This window comes from Antennarius striatus, chromosome 15, assembly GCF_040054535.1.
Source record: "Antennarius striatus isolate MH-2024 chromosome 15, ASM4005453v1, whole genome shotgun sequence".
Classification (NCBI taxonomy): Eukaryota; Metazoa; Chordata; class Actinopteri; order Lophiiformes; family Antennariidae; genus Antennarius; species Antennarius striatus.
In genome coordinates, this window is record NC_090790.1 from 21129098 (window position 1) to 21144213 (window position 15116).

Consider the following 15116-nt stretch of genomic DNA (forward strand, 5'->3'; position numbering starts at 1 on the left):
TCCCTCTGACTGTAGGTCAGCACCGTCACAACCAGACCATAGCCGGGTCCCTCTGACTGTAGGTCAGCACCGTCACAACCAGACCATAGCCGGGTCCCCCTGACTGTAGGTCAGCACCGTCTGAACCAGACCATAGCCGGGTCCCCCTGACTGTAGGTCAGCACCGTCTGAACCAGACCATAGCCGGGTCCCCCTGACTGTAGGTCAGCACCGTCACAACCAGACCATAGCCGGGTCCCCCTGACTGTAGTCTCGGGGGGGTGAAAGCAGCACTCGAGGCGTCCGTACATAAAACACTTTATTCAGAGGTTACAGGTGGAAACATCACGTCTGATAAGACTTCCCTTTGTGGAGCTAATGACGCCGTGGCTCCAGTGCCGCAGCGTCGTCACGACGACGGACCGGAGGACCAGATTGCGTCTGTCAGCAGCCTCATGGTCTCCATGGTAACGCAGGAATGATGAAAACACTTTAAAAAAAAAAGAACGAACGCCAGATTGCTGCTACCGCCAGGAACGACCCCATGACCCCGCCCCAACTCCATGACCCGCTGCCTGACCCCGCCCCAACCCCATTACCCCACCCTGACCCTGCGACCCCACCACAACCTCATGACCCAGCCCTGACCCCATGACCCACTGCGTGACCCCGCCTCCAGATCCTCGAAGTGGACGTAACCTGTGACGGGGAGACGCTGGTGGGAGGGTCCACATGAAGGTTAAATTCACACATCCCCACGAGAGGGGAGGTGGTCCCCCCCCCCCACATTTAACTGGTGTTGGTTCAAAGGTCAGATTTCTGTTACATCTGGCTGAATTTATAGAAATGTTACAAAGACTCATTTAACCCTACGATGACCCTAACCTTCACCCTATCCTACCCCCTCCCTGACCCAACAGCTACCCATCAGAACTACACAATGACTGAACACATGCTGCCCCCCCCCTGAGTTCCTGTCAGTTTAGATCTATATATTAATCTATCTTTAAATAGTCGCCTCTCGCTCAGTCCTGCATGTGTGGAGCTGACAGGGAGGACGGGGGGGGGTGGACGAGGGGTGGGGGTGGGTGGAGGGGCGGGTGGAGGGGCGTGTCAGGCGGGCATCGCTGGGACGGTCCAGGCACTCTTTTTCCACCGGTCAACAGTTTTTGCCCTCTGCTCCTTTGCAGGCGGTGCAGACGATGGGCCTCCAGTGTGTGTGTGTGTGTGTGTGTGTGTGTGTGTGTGTGTGTGTGTGTGTGTGTGTGTGTGTGTGTGTGTGTGTGTGTGTGTGTGTGTGTGTGTGTGTGTGTGTGTGTGTGTGTGTGTGGTCCTCAGCTCAGGTTCAGCAGTAGAGGAGGGGGGACGTCACTGAAGCTTCGTTCCCAGCTTTCGTTGTCTGTTCCTGTGGGGAGGGGGGAGAATGGACACACTGTCAATAGAAAAAGATCACCATGGCAGACAATCACCATGGCAACCACACAGCTGGACGTTTGTCACCGTGTGACCCGGGTCACCTGTGCCTCACCTGGCCTCTGATCTGGTCACTGTGTACTCGAACCACAGGATGTTGGGGATCAGGCTTGTGTCCCGCACCAGGAAGTACTCCGACACCGGCCTGGAAGATCAAAGCAACCAGAATGGGGGGTTGGAAGCCGTCGCCCCGGGCAACACCAGGGGGCGGGGCATGAGAGCTCCACTCACCAGGCCGCTATCCTGGGGAATATCGGTGTGAGAACCTCCTGTGTGAAGAAGAACCACACGATTCCAATCGTACTGCCGGCCACGCCCCCGTAGAACACCTGGCTCCAGGTGTGGTACAGCAGGTAGACCCTGGAGGGAGATGGGGGGGGTCCAGCCATCACTCACAGGTACAGCCAACCAGGTACAGCCGACCAGGTACGCCTGTTACTAACCCTCACCTGCTGTACGACACTAGTAAGGCGACGCCCAGAAGGATGACAGACAGGATGTGTCTCCACAGGAGGTCGACACACCGAGCGTTGTTGGTCTGATGCATTCTGATAAACACACACACACCCGTCACACAGGGCGCCGTCCACTCATCCAATGAGTTACATTCAGAAGAAGAAGAAGAAGAAGAAGAAGAAGAAGCAGCTCACCTCAAGTAGAGGAAGAGAAAGAAGTAAACAAAGAAGAACCAGATGAGCTGGGCGTGGCTGGAGGGCATCCCATACTCTGTGTTCAGGTGTGTGTGGGCCCCTGAGGAGACAAACTGTGTGTTCAGATGTGTGTGTGTGTGTGTGTGTGTGTGTCCGCTCTGCTCACCCTGGGGCTGTGTGGGCGTGGTCATGCCCACCTGCTGCTTCACTCACCTGCACATGGGCGTGGCTCTCTGAGGATGTGCTTCAACACCCAGTTGAACCCCTCGTTGAGGAGGAGCCCCCCAAAGAAGGAAATCTGCATCAAAACCAGACATGTGGACCATCACGCACCTGTGTGTCAACCCCCCCCCCACCCGACCAGCAGCACCTGGACAGGTGAAGCCCTCTGGACTCACCGTGTGCAGCTCCCGTTTGAACACGATGAGCGTCACGAAGCCCACCAGGATGGCGACGGGCAGGAGGCTGATGTAGGCCAGCAGCCGCCCCGGGAGGTCACCTGAGGGAGGGGGCACAGGTGAGGCGCGTCATACGCAGGGCTACGTCACCGAGCGGGGGGTGTTAACACTCCCCGAACCACAGCGTTCGACCTGCCTGTTGGTCCAATCAGTGTCCAAGGAGCTGCAGCTAATAGGTTAGCTATAGGTTAGCTGCACACAGCTAACCTATAGCTAACGGCTATAGCTAATGATCTATAGCCGTTAGCTATAGCCGTTAGCTCGGCTGTACCCCGTAAACAGCAGCGGCCGTTCGCTGCGGTCATCAATAATATTTTTCTTTTCCGTTTTCGTCTTTTAGTCGTGAAAACACGAGCCGTGTTCACCAATCACAACAACACGTACAAAGCCAACATCACAGCCGCTAACAAGCTAGCTAGCCGTCATTGTTGACTCGTCACCAGCTGCGCATGCGTCAATGTCTCACAATTTTACAGGTCAGGTTAGCTGAGCTCCACACTGCGGTGTCTCACTATTTGGCAGGCCAGCCAGCGGCCGTGTCCATTCAGTCGCGAGCCAAAACACGCAGCCGTGGTCGACCGGAAGGCCGCGAGCTTCCCGCGCGGCTTCGGCGGGACGACCCGCGGCGCGCGCTTACCTTCGGGGAACTCGACGTGGGTCAGAGAGACCGACCGCCATTGAGGTGGTGCCGAGCACTGCTCTTCCAACGCCATCTTACCCGGACACAGCCGGGCTGTCCCCCGCGACACGCCCAGACACGCGTCCGACCAATAGCGAGCGGAGCTCCTCGTTCAACAGGGCCCAGCGGGGCGGAGCCGACCAATCAGAGCCGCCCACTGGAGACGCGCTTTACGTCCATAGACAAGAATTATTGAATGAACAGACAGACAAGTCCGGCGTTAAAGCGAAGGACGGTGGTCATTCAAAAAATAAAACACAATAAATACAAAGAAATAACACAAAAAAATGAAAAAATAAAGCAAAATTCTTTCTAAATAGAACCAGATTCTTAGGGTTAGGGTTAGAGTCATCTTTATGATCATTTTGTGAGTTTCTCAGTCTGGGATCAATAAATTATATCTAAATCTATCTGTCTATGCCCAGATTCGTCTCTAAATATTTACCACATGCTGCTTTTCATGAAGTCAGATTAACTCTTCCTCAGGGAATGTGTAGTTTGTGATGTTTGACAGAAAACATTCCATTTATTATTGATCTTCAGGTCACATGGGATGGAGGTGACGGGTTATTTACATGTCAGGATTGTTCCGTACCGCTGCAGCAGAGTCACCATACCGCTCACTTCTGGCTTCATGTGAAAAAAGGTCTTTTACATCTGTAACAATGGCTTTACAATAATTTACTGGTAAGTGTTTGAGTACTGCTGAGTCAACAAACCTGGACTCTGATTCCATTTTAGGCACAAGTTTGGAGACAAAATTCAAATCCGATTCCAAAAAGAAGATAAACAACAAACAACTGATCAACGAATTGACAATAATTGACACTTTTAAATAAGACACGACCCAAGTGAATGTGTGACGGCAGAGGACACGTCAGCATCCAATGTGCTCCTCCTTTGGTTGTGCTCAGAAGACATAGACATGACCTTTGACCCCTAGTGTTTTTAATCCAGTCTAACAATATAACTTTCTATTTCTGATGGAATGTGAGAAACAAAGAACTGTCTTCGACTGGGAGGAGACATAAATGTAAAGTTTAATCACCAGAAAGACCGTCTGATACGACCAAGGAGGTCACAGGGAATCAGCAAAAGGAAAGGCAACAGGAGGCTTCAGGGGTCAGCAGGGACCCCCAACGTCCTCCATCCCTTCAGGACACCTTCAGCAGCAGAGCACACCTGCAGGTCCACCTGGAGGCTCTCTGGTGTTTTCTTCCTACCCTGGGTGTCTGGACCCCCCAGTGATGCTCAGGCTGGTGACGTGAACGTCCGTCCACGAGTTCCTCTGGTTTCTGATCAGCAGCTGTCAGACACGCGTGTTTCCCATGAAGACATGTCACAGCAGGGCGTCAGGAGCTGGAACCACAGGAAGAACCCGTCGGCTGGTGTAGGACGGGGGCGGGGGCAGGGGCGGGGCTAACGTCTGGACATCAACCAGAAGACACAGAAACAGAAGCGAGGCTGTTGGGTTCACGTTCGAGGCTCGCTGGACGTGATTCTTTCTGCTTCTCTGATAAAGTGCAAAAAGCTTTTAAAAACAAACGAAGCTGCTCATTGGTCCAAAAGCATGAAATGACTTCCTGGAGATGTCAGCCTGTTTCCTGTTGAGACGACAGGAGGAACCTCCCCCCTTCACAGGACCAGTCGTTTGACTGGTCAGTCTGCTGGGATGGCTCAAACCCGTCCGTCTCCCCGTCAGAGGTGTAACGGGGGACACTCTGGGGGGAGCACCAGGCCACAGTCTGACGGGACGCCAGCTCCTCCCCCAGAACGTCAGAACGGAGGAGAGCACACGGGCTGGAGCCCACACCCTGCTGCGCTCAGACGCCCGACAGGAGCAGGGGGGGACACGGACCCGTTGCTATGGAAACGGACCCTACTCTAACCCCTTGTATTCATTTGGTGTCAGACCTCCAGCAGCAACACGTCCAGATGAAGCTCAGCAGCTGTGATCAGGATCGATACTGATCACAATCAATAATCAATAAATACACCAAGATGACGCCTTGTCGGCAAGGACAACCCCTCCCATCACCGCCGTGTCGGCGCCACGCCACAGCCGAGTGTCTGTCTGTGACATCACATCCTGTTCAGGGGACTCCAGAGGGGCGGGGCACGAACCCGTGGCGTCCTGCAGGTGTGCCCCCCCCCACACGAACAGACACGTCCCCTCACGTGAAGCTGGAGATCCCATGGAGCCGTGAGGCTGGTGTGTGTGCACCCAGGAACCCTTCGGGCCGTGTGGATCCACACACACCTGGGGCCCCGTCCCCCCGAGTGGCCCCTAGCTGGCCCCCGGCGGGGCCCCCAGGTCTCTGGGCAGGGACCCGTTCAGCTCCAGGAGGCTGTCTATCCCCAGGTATCCCAGCAGGATGTCGCTGCGGCGGTGGGACAGACTCAGGATGTCCTCGGCCAGGCAGTGGGCGGAGCTAAAGCGCACCTTGTCGTGGTCGAACATGTCCTTCAGGTACTGCACCACCTGTTGCTGCGGAGGACACACGGGGGACAGACGGGGTCACCTGGGGCCCCCACAGGAGGAGCCTCAGCTTCACACTGGCCTCCAGGTGTTTCAGGTCTCACCTTGAAGATGGTGCACACCTCACTCAGGTGCCGCCGGGGGCCCAGGAACCCAAACGCCAGGACGGGGCTCACGTGTTCTGAGATGGCGTAGAAGTGGGAGATGAACCCGTCAGGAACCTGAGAGGAGGAGATCAGAGCAGTCAGGATGAAGCTGGAGCTGGAGCGAACGACAGGGGGGCAGGAACTGACCATCAGGAGGCGCCGCTTCGCCTTCAGGACCGACCAGCACGCCGTCGCCAGGGCCTGATGGGAGAACACACGTGTCAGTGTGTGTGTGTGTGTGTGTGTGTGTGTGTGAGAACCTACCGTCTCCTTGAAGCTGTCGGACAGCCAGCGGTTCCTCAACACGGCGACCACCGAGGAGGGGGGGCTCTCAAGGTCTTCAAACGCGTCCATGAGGATGAAGTCCAGAACGATGTCAAAGAAGTTCATACACACCACCTGGAGGGGAAGAACCAATCACTGACGGGCTGACCTGATTGGACGACAGGAGGGGCTCTTCTGAACCATTAACCCTTAAAAGCACTGAGTGTATCAAACCCATGGCCCAGGGGGCCAAATGTGGCCCTCCACATCATTTAATGGGGCCCTCGAGAGCATAAAAGGTCAGAGAGTCTAAAATAGTCAGTGTGTGCTTTGACCAGAAACTACATTTCCCACAATGCAATAATTAACCCTATTTTAACTGTGTCAAAAACGTAGTGAACAAAGTTTGGGTCCTAACTTGTGTCTGATGTTATTTTTCTTTATTGATTGATAGTTTGATCCTTGATTGATGGAGTTCTGTGGGTTTAATAACCTGACAAATGAAAAGGATTTATGTTAGAACAGAGAAACAAACAAACATGTTTTTTCTGTCTAACTGTAATGTTTGGAACTAGAATCAGTCAGAAATTCAGTTATTTAACATTAAGGAGTAGTTACATTTAGTTACATTACACTGAGTTACATTTAGTTACATTTATTAGTTACATTAAGGAGTAGTTACATTTAGTTACATTACACTGAGTTACATTTAGTTACATTTATTAGTTACATTAAGGAGTAGTTACATTTAGTTACATTACACTGAGTTACATTTAGTTACATTTATTAGTTACATTAAGGAGTAGTTACATTTAGTTACATTACACTGAGTTACATTTAGTTACATTTATTAGTTACATTAAGGAGTAGTTACATTTAGTTACATTTATTAGTTACATTAAGGAGTAGTTACATTTAGTTACATTACACTGAGTTACATTTAGTTACATTTATTAGTTACATTAAGGAGTAGTTACATTTAGTTACATTATACTGAGTTACATTTAGTTACATTTATTAGTTACATTAAGGAGTAGTTACATTTAGTTATATTACACTGAGTTACATTTAGTTACATTTATTAGTTACATTAAGGAGTAGTTACATTTAGTTACATTACACTGAGTTACATTTAGTTACATTTATTAGTTACATTAAGGAGTAGTTACATTTAGTTACATTACACTGAGTTACATTTAGTTACATTTATTAGTTACATTAAGGAGTAGTTACATTTAGTTACATTTATTAGTTACATTAAGGAGTAGTTACATTTAGTTACATTACACTGAGTTACATTTAGTTACATTTATTAGTTACATTAAGGAGTAGTTACATTTAGTTACATTATACTGAGTTACATTTAGTTACATTTATTAGTTACATTAAGGAGTAGTTACATTTAGTTATATTACACTGAGTTACATTTAGTTACATTTATTAGTTACATTAAGGAGTAGTTACATTTAGTTACATTACACTGAGTTACATTTAGTTACATTTATTAGTTACATTAAGGAGTAGTTACATTTAGTTACATTACACTGAGTTACATTTAGTTACATTTATTAGTTACATTAAGGAGTAGTTACATTTAGTTACATTACACTGAGTTACATTTATTAGTTACATTAAGGAGTAGTTACATTTAGTTACATTACACTGAGTTACATTTAGTTACATGTATTAGTTACAGCGGTGATGCTGATCTGGCCCCAGTGGAAATGAGTTTGACCCCCTCTGATTTAAAGCCTGAACCATCTAATAATTACCAGAATAATCTAACTAACAGAATCAAACAATCACACACACACAGACACACACACACACCCCCCGGCCCTCCAGCTCCATCCTGGTGACCCCCCAGGTCTCCTCCCTCTGGGTGTACAGCAGCATATCCTCGTAGCTCTCCAGGAAGGCTTTGGGACTCTGTTGGGAGAGAACAGGAAGTGAGGGCTGCGATCACCCAACCACAGACGAGTGTCCCTTCAGGTTGGGGGGTAGTGGTGGGGGGCTCTACCTTGTTGGCCTTCACCATCAGCCCCGTTATCATCTGCTTCCCCGTCTCCATAAAAAACGTGCGATGAGTTTCGTCCAATAGGAGGACCTGCAAGAAGAAGGTAGCTGAACACAGTGGCTGTGATTGGTCGCTGCGTCCACACACACACACACACACACACACACACACACACACACACACACACACACACACACACACACACACACACACACACACACACACACACACACACACACACACACACACACACACACACACACACACACACACACACACACAGGACAGAGCTGAGCTGAAGGCGTGAGCGGCCTCTAGTGGCCCAGTCCAACCACAGCAGTCACCCAGAACGCTGAAACGGACCTGAAACGCTTGTCTCACGCAGTGAAGCTTCGCTAGGAAGTCCTGGTCGCTGAAACATTCCAGCAGCTCTGTCCTGGGGGGCGAGAGAGACGTGGGGTAAGCCTCTGGGGCTGCTGGGTGGGGGGCATTGCTGGAGCTGGGGTTACCTCAGAGACCTGCAGGCCACCCGGTTCTCCTTCACCAGGGCCAGGGCTTCCGCGTAGAGCGCTGCCGGCTTGAGTGTCTGGTAGACGTGTTCCAGAGACACGGCGTCGAACAGCTGCACACGCAGAACATACGTCAGGACACGCAAAACGTGTGACAGCATCCCCTGGTGTGTGTGTGTGTGTTGGACTAGTGTATAGACATGTTTACCATCCCCTTGTGTTTCGTCTTATACTTTGTGTTGTACTACCCGTGTTGTACTGCCCGTGTGGTACTGCCCGTGTGGTACTGCCCGTGTGGTACTGCCCGTGTGGTACTGCCCGTGTGGTACTGCCTGTGTGGTACTGCCCGTGTTGTACTGCCCGTGTGGTACTGCCCGTGTTGTACTGCCCGTGTGGTACTGCCCGTGTTGTACTACCCGTGTTGTACTGCCCGTGTGGTACTGCCCGTGTTGTACTGCCCGTGTTGTACTGCCCGTGTTGTACTGCCTGTTGACAGTGGGTCTGTGATGTCACCTGTGCTGTGTGTCGTGTATATACGGTACACTTGACAGTAAAGCTGACTTGACCTTTGACCCCTGGTCTGACCTCTGCAGCAGAGAAGAAGGACTCGTCGGAGGAGACGGTGGTGTCGTCGTCGTCCCGAAGCCGGCCCAGACTCTCCACTCCGGGCAGAATCAGAGTTCCTTCACTCTCTGCCGAGACAATACCGAGTCAAAGCTGAGAGTCAAAACCACCCCCCACACCCCCGACCCCCCAGGGATGGACATACCGAAGTCGGCCAGCAGGCTGTCGGTGGGGAGGCTGCTGCCGAAGTCCTCCTGCAGGTTGTACGCCTTGTGCAGCAGCGTCTCCAGCTTGTCTACCAACACCTTGTTCCTCGTCTCCACCTGAAGCACAGCCACGCCCACAGTCACATGACCAGGTAGAGACCACCAGAGTAAATGATGATGGTGGTGGTGGTGGTACCAGAGGGAGGTCTCCACACGCTGCCCCTGGCGGGGCGGGGCTGGCGGTGCGGGTGGTGGAGAGGGCGTGGTGGCGGATGTTCAGGGCCTGCTCCCACTTCAGCAGCGCCTCCTCGAACAGCTCCATGCCTGGGGAGGACACGGAGGACACGCCGTCACGCACACGGCTGAGGTCACGTGACGTCACCCACGCCAACAGCGTGACGGATCGCCGGCCACCAACCCGTCAGGTAGAGGTTCTCGACGTTGGCGTCCTCCACGGCCCCCGACTCCTCCGCCACCGGCTCCTCCCAGGGGGGGGGGGAGGCGTGGACCGACGGGTTGGGAGTGCCAGAGACACGCATCTGTGACGGGGGAAAACACGCGTGAGCAGGAAGTGGAGGAACAAGAGCAGACCCCCCCACACACACACACCCACCGACGTCAGGCTGTGGGCGGAGCTGGAGTGTCTGCTGGGGGCCAATGAGGAGACGCCGCTCAGGGTGTCGTTGCTGCGCGTGCTGGGGCTCATCGCCTGGCGCCTGCCAAACTGACCTGTGGGGGGGACACGCCCTCATCTCGTGGTTCTACACGGATGTTCAGCCGCACGCTGGGCTCACCTCTCTTTAAGGACGGGGGCCTTCCTGTCCTCAGCAGGGCCTCGGTGGCCCCCACCGTCTTCTCCTTCCCCTTCGCCGCCTGCTGCTTCTTCCTGCCGCGCCGCTTCAGCTGGTGGGCGGCGAGGGCCAGCGCCACGCTGCCCAGGGTGGTGGCCAGGAGCACCTTCTTCAGGCTGGGGGTCAGCTTCAGCTGGGAGAAGATGGACTGGAAGCAGGAAGAGTGACTCAGCGCTTTCATACGGGGGACACTCCACACGGGACACCACCTGACGCGACGAGCCGGGGCTCACCTGGCCGAAGGTGGAGTAGAGGAAGACGGGGATCTCGGCCACCGTCATGGCCAGCGCCTGAGCCACCGACATCCCGTCTGCTCGCTTCATCGCCATGGCGATCACGCCGCCGTCACGTCACAGCGCTTCTCTGCTGAGGTCAGGGGTCGCCGATGAAGCATCTGTCCTCGTCCACTCGCCGGTGGGGGGCTCCAGGGTGGGTGTGGCTTATTGCCCTGCAGGGGACACGAAGGGCATTCAGGTAGACATGATGAGGACATGAGAGCTGGGGGCTCCAGGTTTGACCTTTAACCTCCTGAGGTGGGGGCCACCTGGGGAGCCCCAGCTGGAGCCAACAGCCCCCACAGAGGCCACATTCCTCCAGCCGCTTCAGCTACACCGTCTGGACCGGCCCGGTTCCGAACGGATTGTCCCGGTTCCGGACAGAGCTGGTTCCGGAGAGACCGGTCCGGTACCGGACGGACTCGGTCCATTATTATTGACTTCTGCCCCCGGACACGCTGCTAGCCTGGAGGCTAACGACAGCGGCGGCCGTCGGGCCCGTCCAGACGAACCGAGACCAGAACCCGGCCTCAGACACGGAACCGGTTCGGACCCGACCGGTTCTCCGCTCGAGAAGGAAACCAAACGGTCCGGTTTTATTTAGCTAGCATGCTAACATAGACGTTAGCTTCCACACAGTTAGCTGAGCTCCGACACGTTCGGAGCGTCCTCCGGTACACCGTTCACCGCCTGCGGGGCGGTGAACCGACGCCTCGGAGGCTTTACCGGCTCGGCGTGCCGCTGAACTAAGAACTTAATCTGTCCGTCGGTACGTACCGTGAACATCCGAGGCGGGGAAGGGCATTCCAGTCACGGCGAAGCCGCACACTAGCTTCTGGTCGGGGCGGGGCTGACGCAGCCATCAGCCAATGCAATAACGAGCACTAGACGGGTTATTTTCTTCTTGACCAATCCAAAGGGAGACGGGCGGGACTAAGCCTTTTACTGTCCAATCAGGTTGTACTTCCCAGTATAGCGTCGCTTTCACAAAACCCAACACCAGAGCTGTTTAAAAGTTATCTGCAGTCCGTCTGTTGGTAAAAACATTACATTATTAATTGCATTAACATTACATTCAATCAGATTGTAGACAGATAATCTGATATGTTAAATCAAAAAGAGAATAGTGCTTAAAAATTCCTTTATTACTTTTGAAAACGGATCTTTATCTGAAAAAGAGAACTATCGATATGTTTTTAACAAATAAGAAGAATAATAAGTGTTCCTACACATAACCGTCTGCATGTATAGTGGAACAATTTCTGTACATTCATATTGTTAGAAGGCACACTTGCAAAGTGCCGGTGAAGTAGTTTTACCGGGGAACGTGAACGCACCACATCAATCGGAAATAACGGTTTTCTGGTTTATCGCCTCCCTACAAAATAAAAGCACAGACTAAATCTACAACTAGTGATATAAAATTTACGTTCATTTACATGAAAATACAACGCAGACGGAATGGAGGAGGGTAACGTTACGTCAGAACACGTTCCTCGGACAGAGGTCCGGCCGTTATTATGACGTAGTTATTAACGTTAGCGTCCGTCTCGCTCCTCGGTGAACCGGGGTTACAGCAGTAACCTAAACACGTCACTGTGCTGCGGAGGGAGGGGCGTGTCGATGACGTCATCGAGTGGGCGCAGAAAGATGGAGAACTGGACCGCAGACATCATGACACGGTAAACACCCCAGCGTTGGCTTCAGCCCCACCCGGTCCTACGGGACGGTGGCTAGTAGAGACCGGGACTAACGGGGAGGGGGAGTACCGGGGGGGTCATAACGGGAGGTGGGTGGAGGGGGGGTGTAATGTCTGTGTGCACTGAGCTAAAGCTAGCTAGCGCGGCCAGGCTGCTGCTGTTGATGATGAAGATGAGGATGACGTCATCGACCTACCGACCTCAGCACCGTCACATGAAAAGACGTGACGTTAATGATCTGTTTCCTGGCAGGTATGACGTCACACGGTCACGTCCAGCCTGATCACACAGCATGGGGATCAAGATCGGCGTCAAGGTGACGTCATCATCCTTTTTCACGTGTCACGTGGTGTCATTTAAGGCAGTGGTCCCCAACCCCCGGGCCGCGGACCGGTACCGGTCCGTGGGTCATTTGGTACCGAGCCGCTCAGAAAGAAGAACTTATTTAGTTCCATTTCATTTATTTCGGAGTCTGAAAGACGTTAAATTTGAAAAGTGACGTCTGTGTGGAATGACCCGCTGACTAATTCATGCGTCTGTCCCGCTTGACGGGTCTCGGTCAGACAGGTTATTAACACACACCATGAAGGCCCATAAACGCACCAGAGTTCTGGATTAAAGTCCAGGCAGATTATCCTGAGATCGCCCCAAAAGGATGGAAAACCCTGCTTCCATTCCAACCTCCTGTCTTTGTGAAGCGATTTTCTGCTGTGACCGAAAACCAAACCAAACTGGAGTAGAGCAGACCTATGGAACACACTTCAGGGGTCATTGTCTCCGTTAACCCTAGACCAGCGGTCCCCATCCACTAATTCTCATTATTGTGATTACTATTATTTGATTGACTTGTTCACCTTTCTAGTGGAAATGATCAATAGTTCTCCTGCGTTGAATGAACTGATTGTAAGTCGCGAAATTTCAAAATTAACCTCATCAGTGCAGTCACTTGAATCGAGTTTTTAATGTAATTATTTCTTATAATTATTTCTTATAATTATTTCGTTTACAGACGAAACAGAGATGTTGATTATCAATTTATGAAAAAAAGTTTGTTTATTGTTTGTTGATGTCTACATTTTACAGGAAACCACTGATTTATTATTAGACTACAGCTGTCCTGGCGTCATTAACCATTATCCAGCACATGAAACGGGTCCGTTAAATCCTGTCTGAGGTGAAACCGGTCCGTGGAGATAAAGAGGTTGGGGACCGCTGGGTTAAGGTGTCAGTCGCCTGCTGGTGGTGTTGATGTTCGCGAGGGGTGGGCTTGTTGTTTACTGGTGGAAAGTAAACAGGAACTCCTCATCCACGTGAACATGAGCACACCTGAGATCACAGGTGATCACAGGTGCCCCGCCCCAGCAGTGACATCATGGGTTCAGAACTGGTCTTGTTGTCGGCTGTGGTTCCACTGGTCTGGTGTCCCCACAGGGGCCCCAGAGCCACCGGGTGGTGATCCTGGTGGCCATCCTGGTCCTGATGACCCTCGTCTTCCTCTACGGCTCCAACAACGCCGCTGATGAAAGCTACGCCCCCTTCCACGTGGCCACGCCCACCAAGCTCCGGACCATGGACCTGAAGAAGTGGGCGGGGCGGGACGGCTACCTGGCGGTTCACGGGAACAAGGTGGGTACCTCGAGTTCTGGACCCGACACGCCCACTCAGCACCGGGCCCTCAGTAACGAGGGGGCCACGGGGACGTGGGGCCCTCAGTGACGGGGGGTTCTCGTTCCAGAACATGACCCTGCGCTGCCGCCGCTGCGCGCTGGTGACCAGCTCCAGCCACGTCCTCGGGACGGGGGCGGGGCCCGAGATTGACGGGACGGAGTGCGTGATCCGCATGAACGACGCCCCCACCCTGGGCTTCGAGGCCGACGTGGGGAACCAGACCTCGCTGAGGGTGGTGGCCCACTCCAGCGTGTTCCGGGTGGCCCGCAGGGTGAACGAGCTGCTGCACCGGGCCGACGGCGACCCCATGGTCGTGTTCTGGGGGCCCCCCAACAAGATGGGGAGGGACAGCAAAGGAACCTTGTTCCGGCTGATCCAGAAGGTGGGTGCCACCCACAGGAACCTGTCCTGCTTCAGCATCGCCCCCAGCAAGATGCGCCGCTTCGACGCCCTGTTCCAGAGGGAGACGGGCCGCGACAGGTGAGGCTCTGCACCGCGGGGGTCCCACCGGGTCCCATCAGGTCCCACCGGGTCCCCGTCCCATTGGGTCACCTGATGCCGTCTGTTTGCTGACTGTTTGCGGTCCGTCCTTCAGACAGAAGTCCCACTCGTGGTTGAGCACCGGCTGGTTCACTATGGTCATCGCCATCGAGACATGTGACCACATCAAGGTGTACGGGATGGTCCCGCCCAACCACTGTGGGTGAGTCGCCCCTCACACCCCCACGGGTCCACAGTGACCCCTCACACCCCCACGGGTCCACAGTGACCCCTCACACCCCCACGGGTCCACAGTGACCCCTCACACCCCCACGGGTCCACAGTGACCCCTCACACCCCCTCCGGTTCCCTGCTAACACAACGGTTCTGTTCCAGGAAGAAGGGCGGGGCCAGGAAGATGCCCTACCACTACTACCCCCCCCGGGGGCCCGACGAGTGCCTGACCTACCTGCAGCACGAGGGGGGCAGGAGGGGGAACCACCACCGCTTCATCACCGAGAAGCAGGTGTTCGCCCGCTGGGCGCGGCGGTACAACATCAGCTTCGTGCACCCCAGCTGGCCCCCCTGAGGATCCCCCCCACCAGGGCATCGGGTCCGCCCCCCCGCCAGCGAGACCAGCATGAACTAAAGACGGACTTCCTGTTGGTGGGGTTCTGGACGTCCAGAGGGGTCGCGACCCCGAGGCTGAGGAATGCCA

The 15116-nt window shown here is 53.6% G+C and overlaps 3 protein-coding genes across 6 annotated transcripts; 1 reads left to right on the plus strand and 2 right to left on the minus strand.

Moving 5' to 3' along the window:
* Positions 1-285: 285 nt before the first annotated feature.
* dolpp1 (dolichyldiphosphatase 1) lies at positions 286-3323 on the minus strand. The gene is made up of 8 exons (XM_068334932.1): positions 3198-3323; positions 2501-2601; positions 2316-2400; positions 2103-2202; positions 1902-2000; positions 1684-1812; positions 1508-1597; positions 286-1384 (listed from the first exon to the last, which is right to left on the minus strand). Exons 1-8 carry the CDS (start codon positions 3271-3273, stop codon positions 1348-1350), a joined length of 717 nt encoding a protein of 238 aa, XP_068191033.1. The 5' UTR covers positions 3274-3323; the 3' UTR covers positions 286-1347.
* Positions 3324-3736: 413 nt separating this feature from the next.
* Positions 3737-11484, minus strand: miga2 (mitoguardin 2). Of its 2 annotated transcripts, none has more exons than XM_068335683.1 (16): positions 11328-11484; positions 10509-10723; positions 10219-10423; positions 10038-10153; positions 9843-9963; positions 9621-9748; positions 9424-9541; positions 9168-9346; positions 8655-8767; positions 8509-8581; positions 8149-8235; positions 7959-8057; positions 6129-6263; positions 6012-6065; positions 5823-5939; positions 3737-5727 (listed from the first exon to the last, which is right to left on the minus strand). In XM_068335683.1, exons 2-16 carry the CDS (start codon positions 10602-10604, stop codon positions 5527-5529), a joined length of 1842 nt encoding a protein of 613 aa, XP_068191784.1. In that variant the 5' UTR covers positions 10605-10723; positions 11328-11484; the 3' UTR covers positions 3737-5526. The 2 variants fall into 2 exon arrangements, with proteins under 2 accessions (XP_068191784.1, XP_068191785.1); XM_068335684.1 differs by having other exon boundaries at positions 9240-9346; positions 11328-11483.
* A 665-nt stretch (positions 11485-12149) lies between these two features.
* Positions 12150-14996, plus strand: LOC137608996 (alpha-N-acetylgalactosaminide alpha-2,6-sialyltransferase 6-like). Of its 3 annotated transcripts, XM_068335695.1 has the most exons (6): positions 12150-12232; positions 12503-12566; positions 13682-13876; positions 13986-14398; positions 14514-14621; positions 14795-14996. In XM_068335695.1, the coding sequence occupies exons 2-6, from the start codon at positions 12543-12545 to the stop codon at positions 14985-14987; spliced, it is 933 nt and encodes a 310-aa protein (XP_068191796.1). In that variant the 5' UTR covers positions 12150-12232; positions 12503-12542; the 3' UTR covers positions 14988-14996. The 3 variants fall into 3 exon arrangements, with proteins under 3 accessions (XP_068191796.1, XP_068191798.1, XP_068191797.1); XM_068335697.1 differs by lacking the exon at positions 12503-12566 and having other exon boundaries at positions 12169-12232; XM_068335696.1 differs by lacking the exon at positions 12150-12232 and having other exon boundaries at positions 12294-12566.
* Positions 14997-15116: the final 120 nt, after the last annotated feature.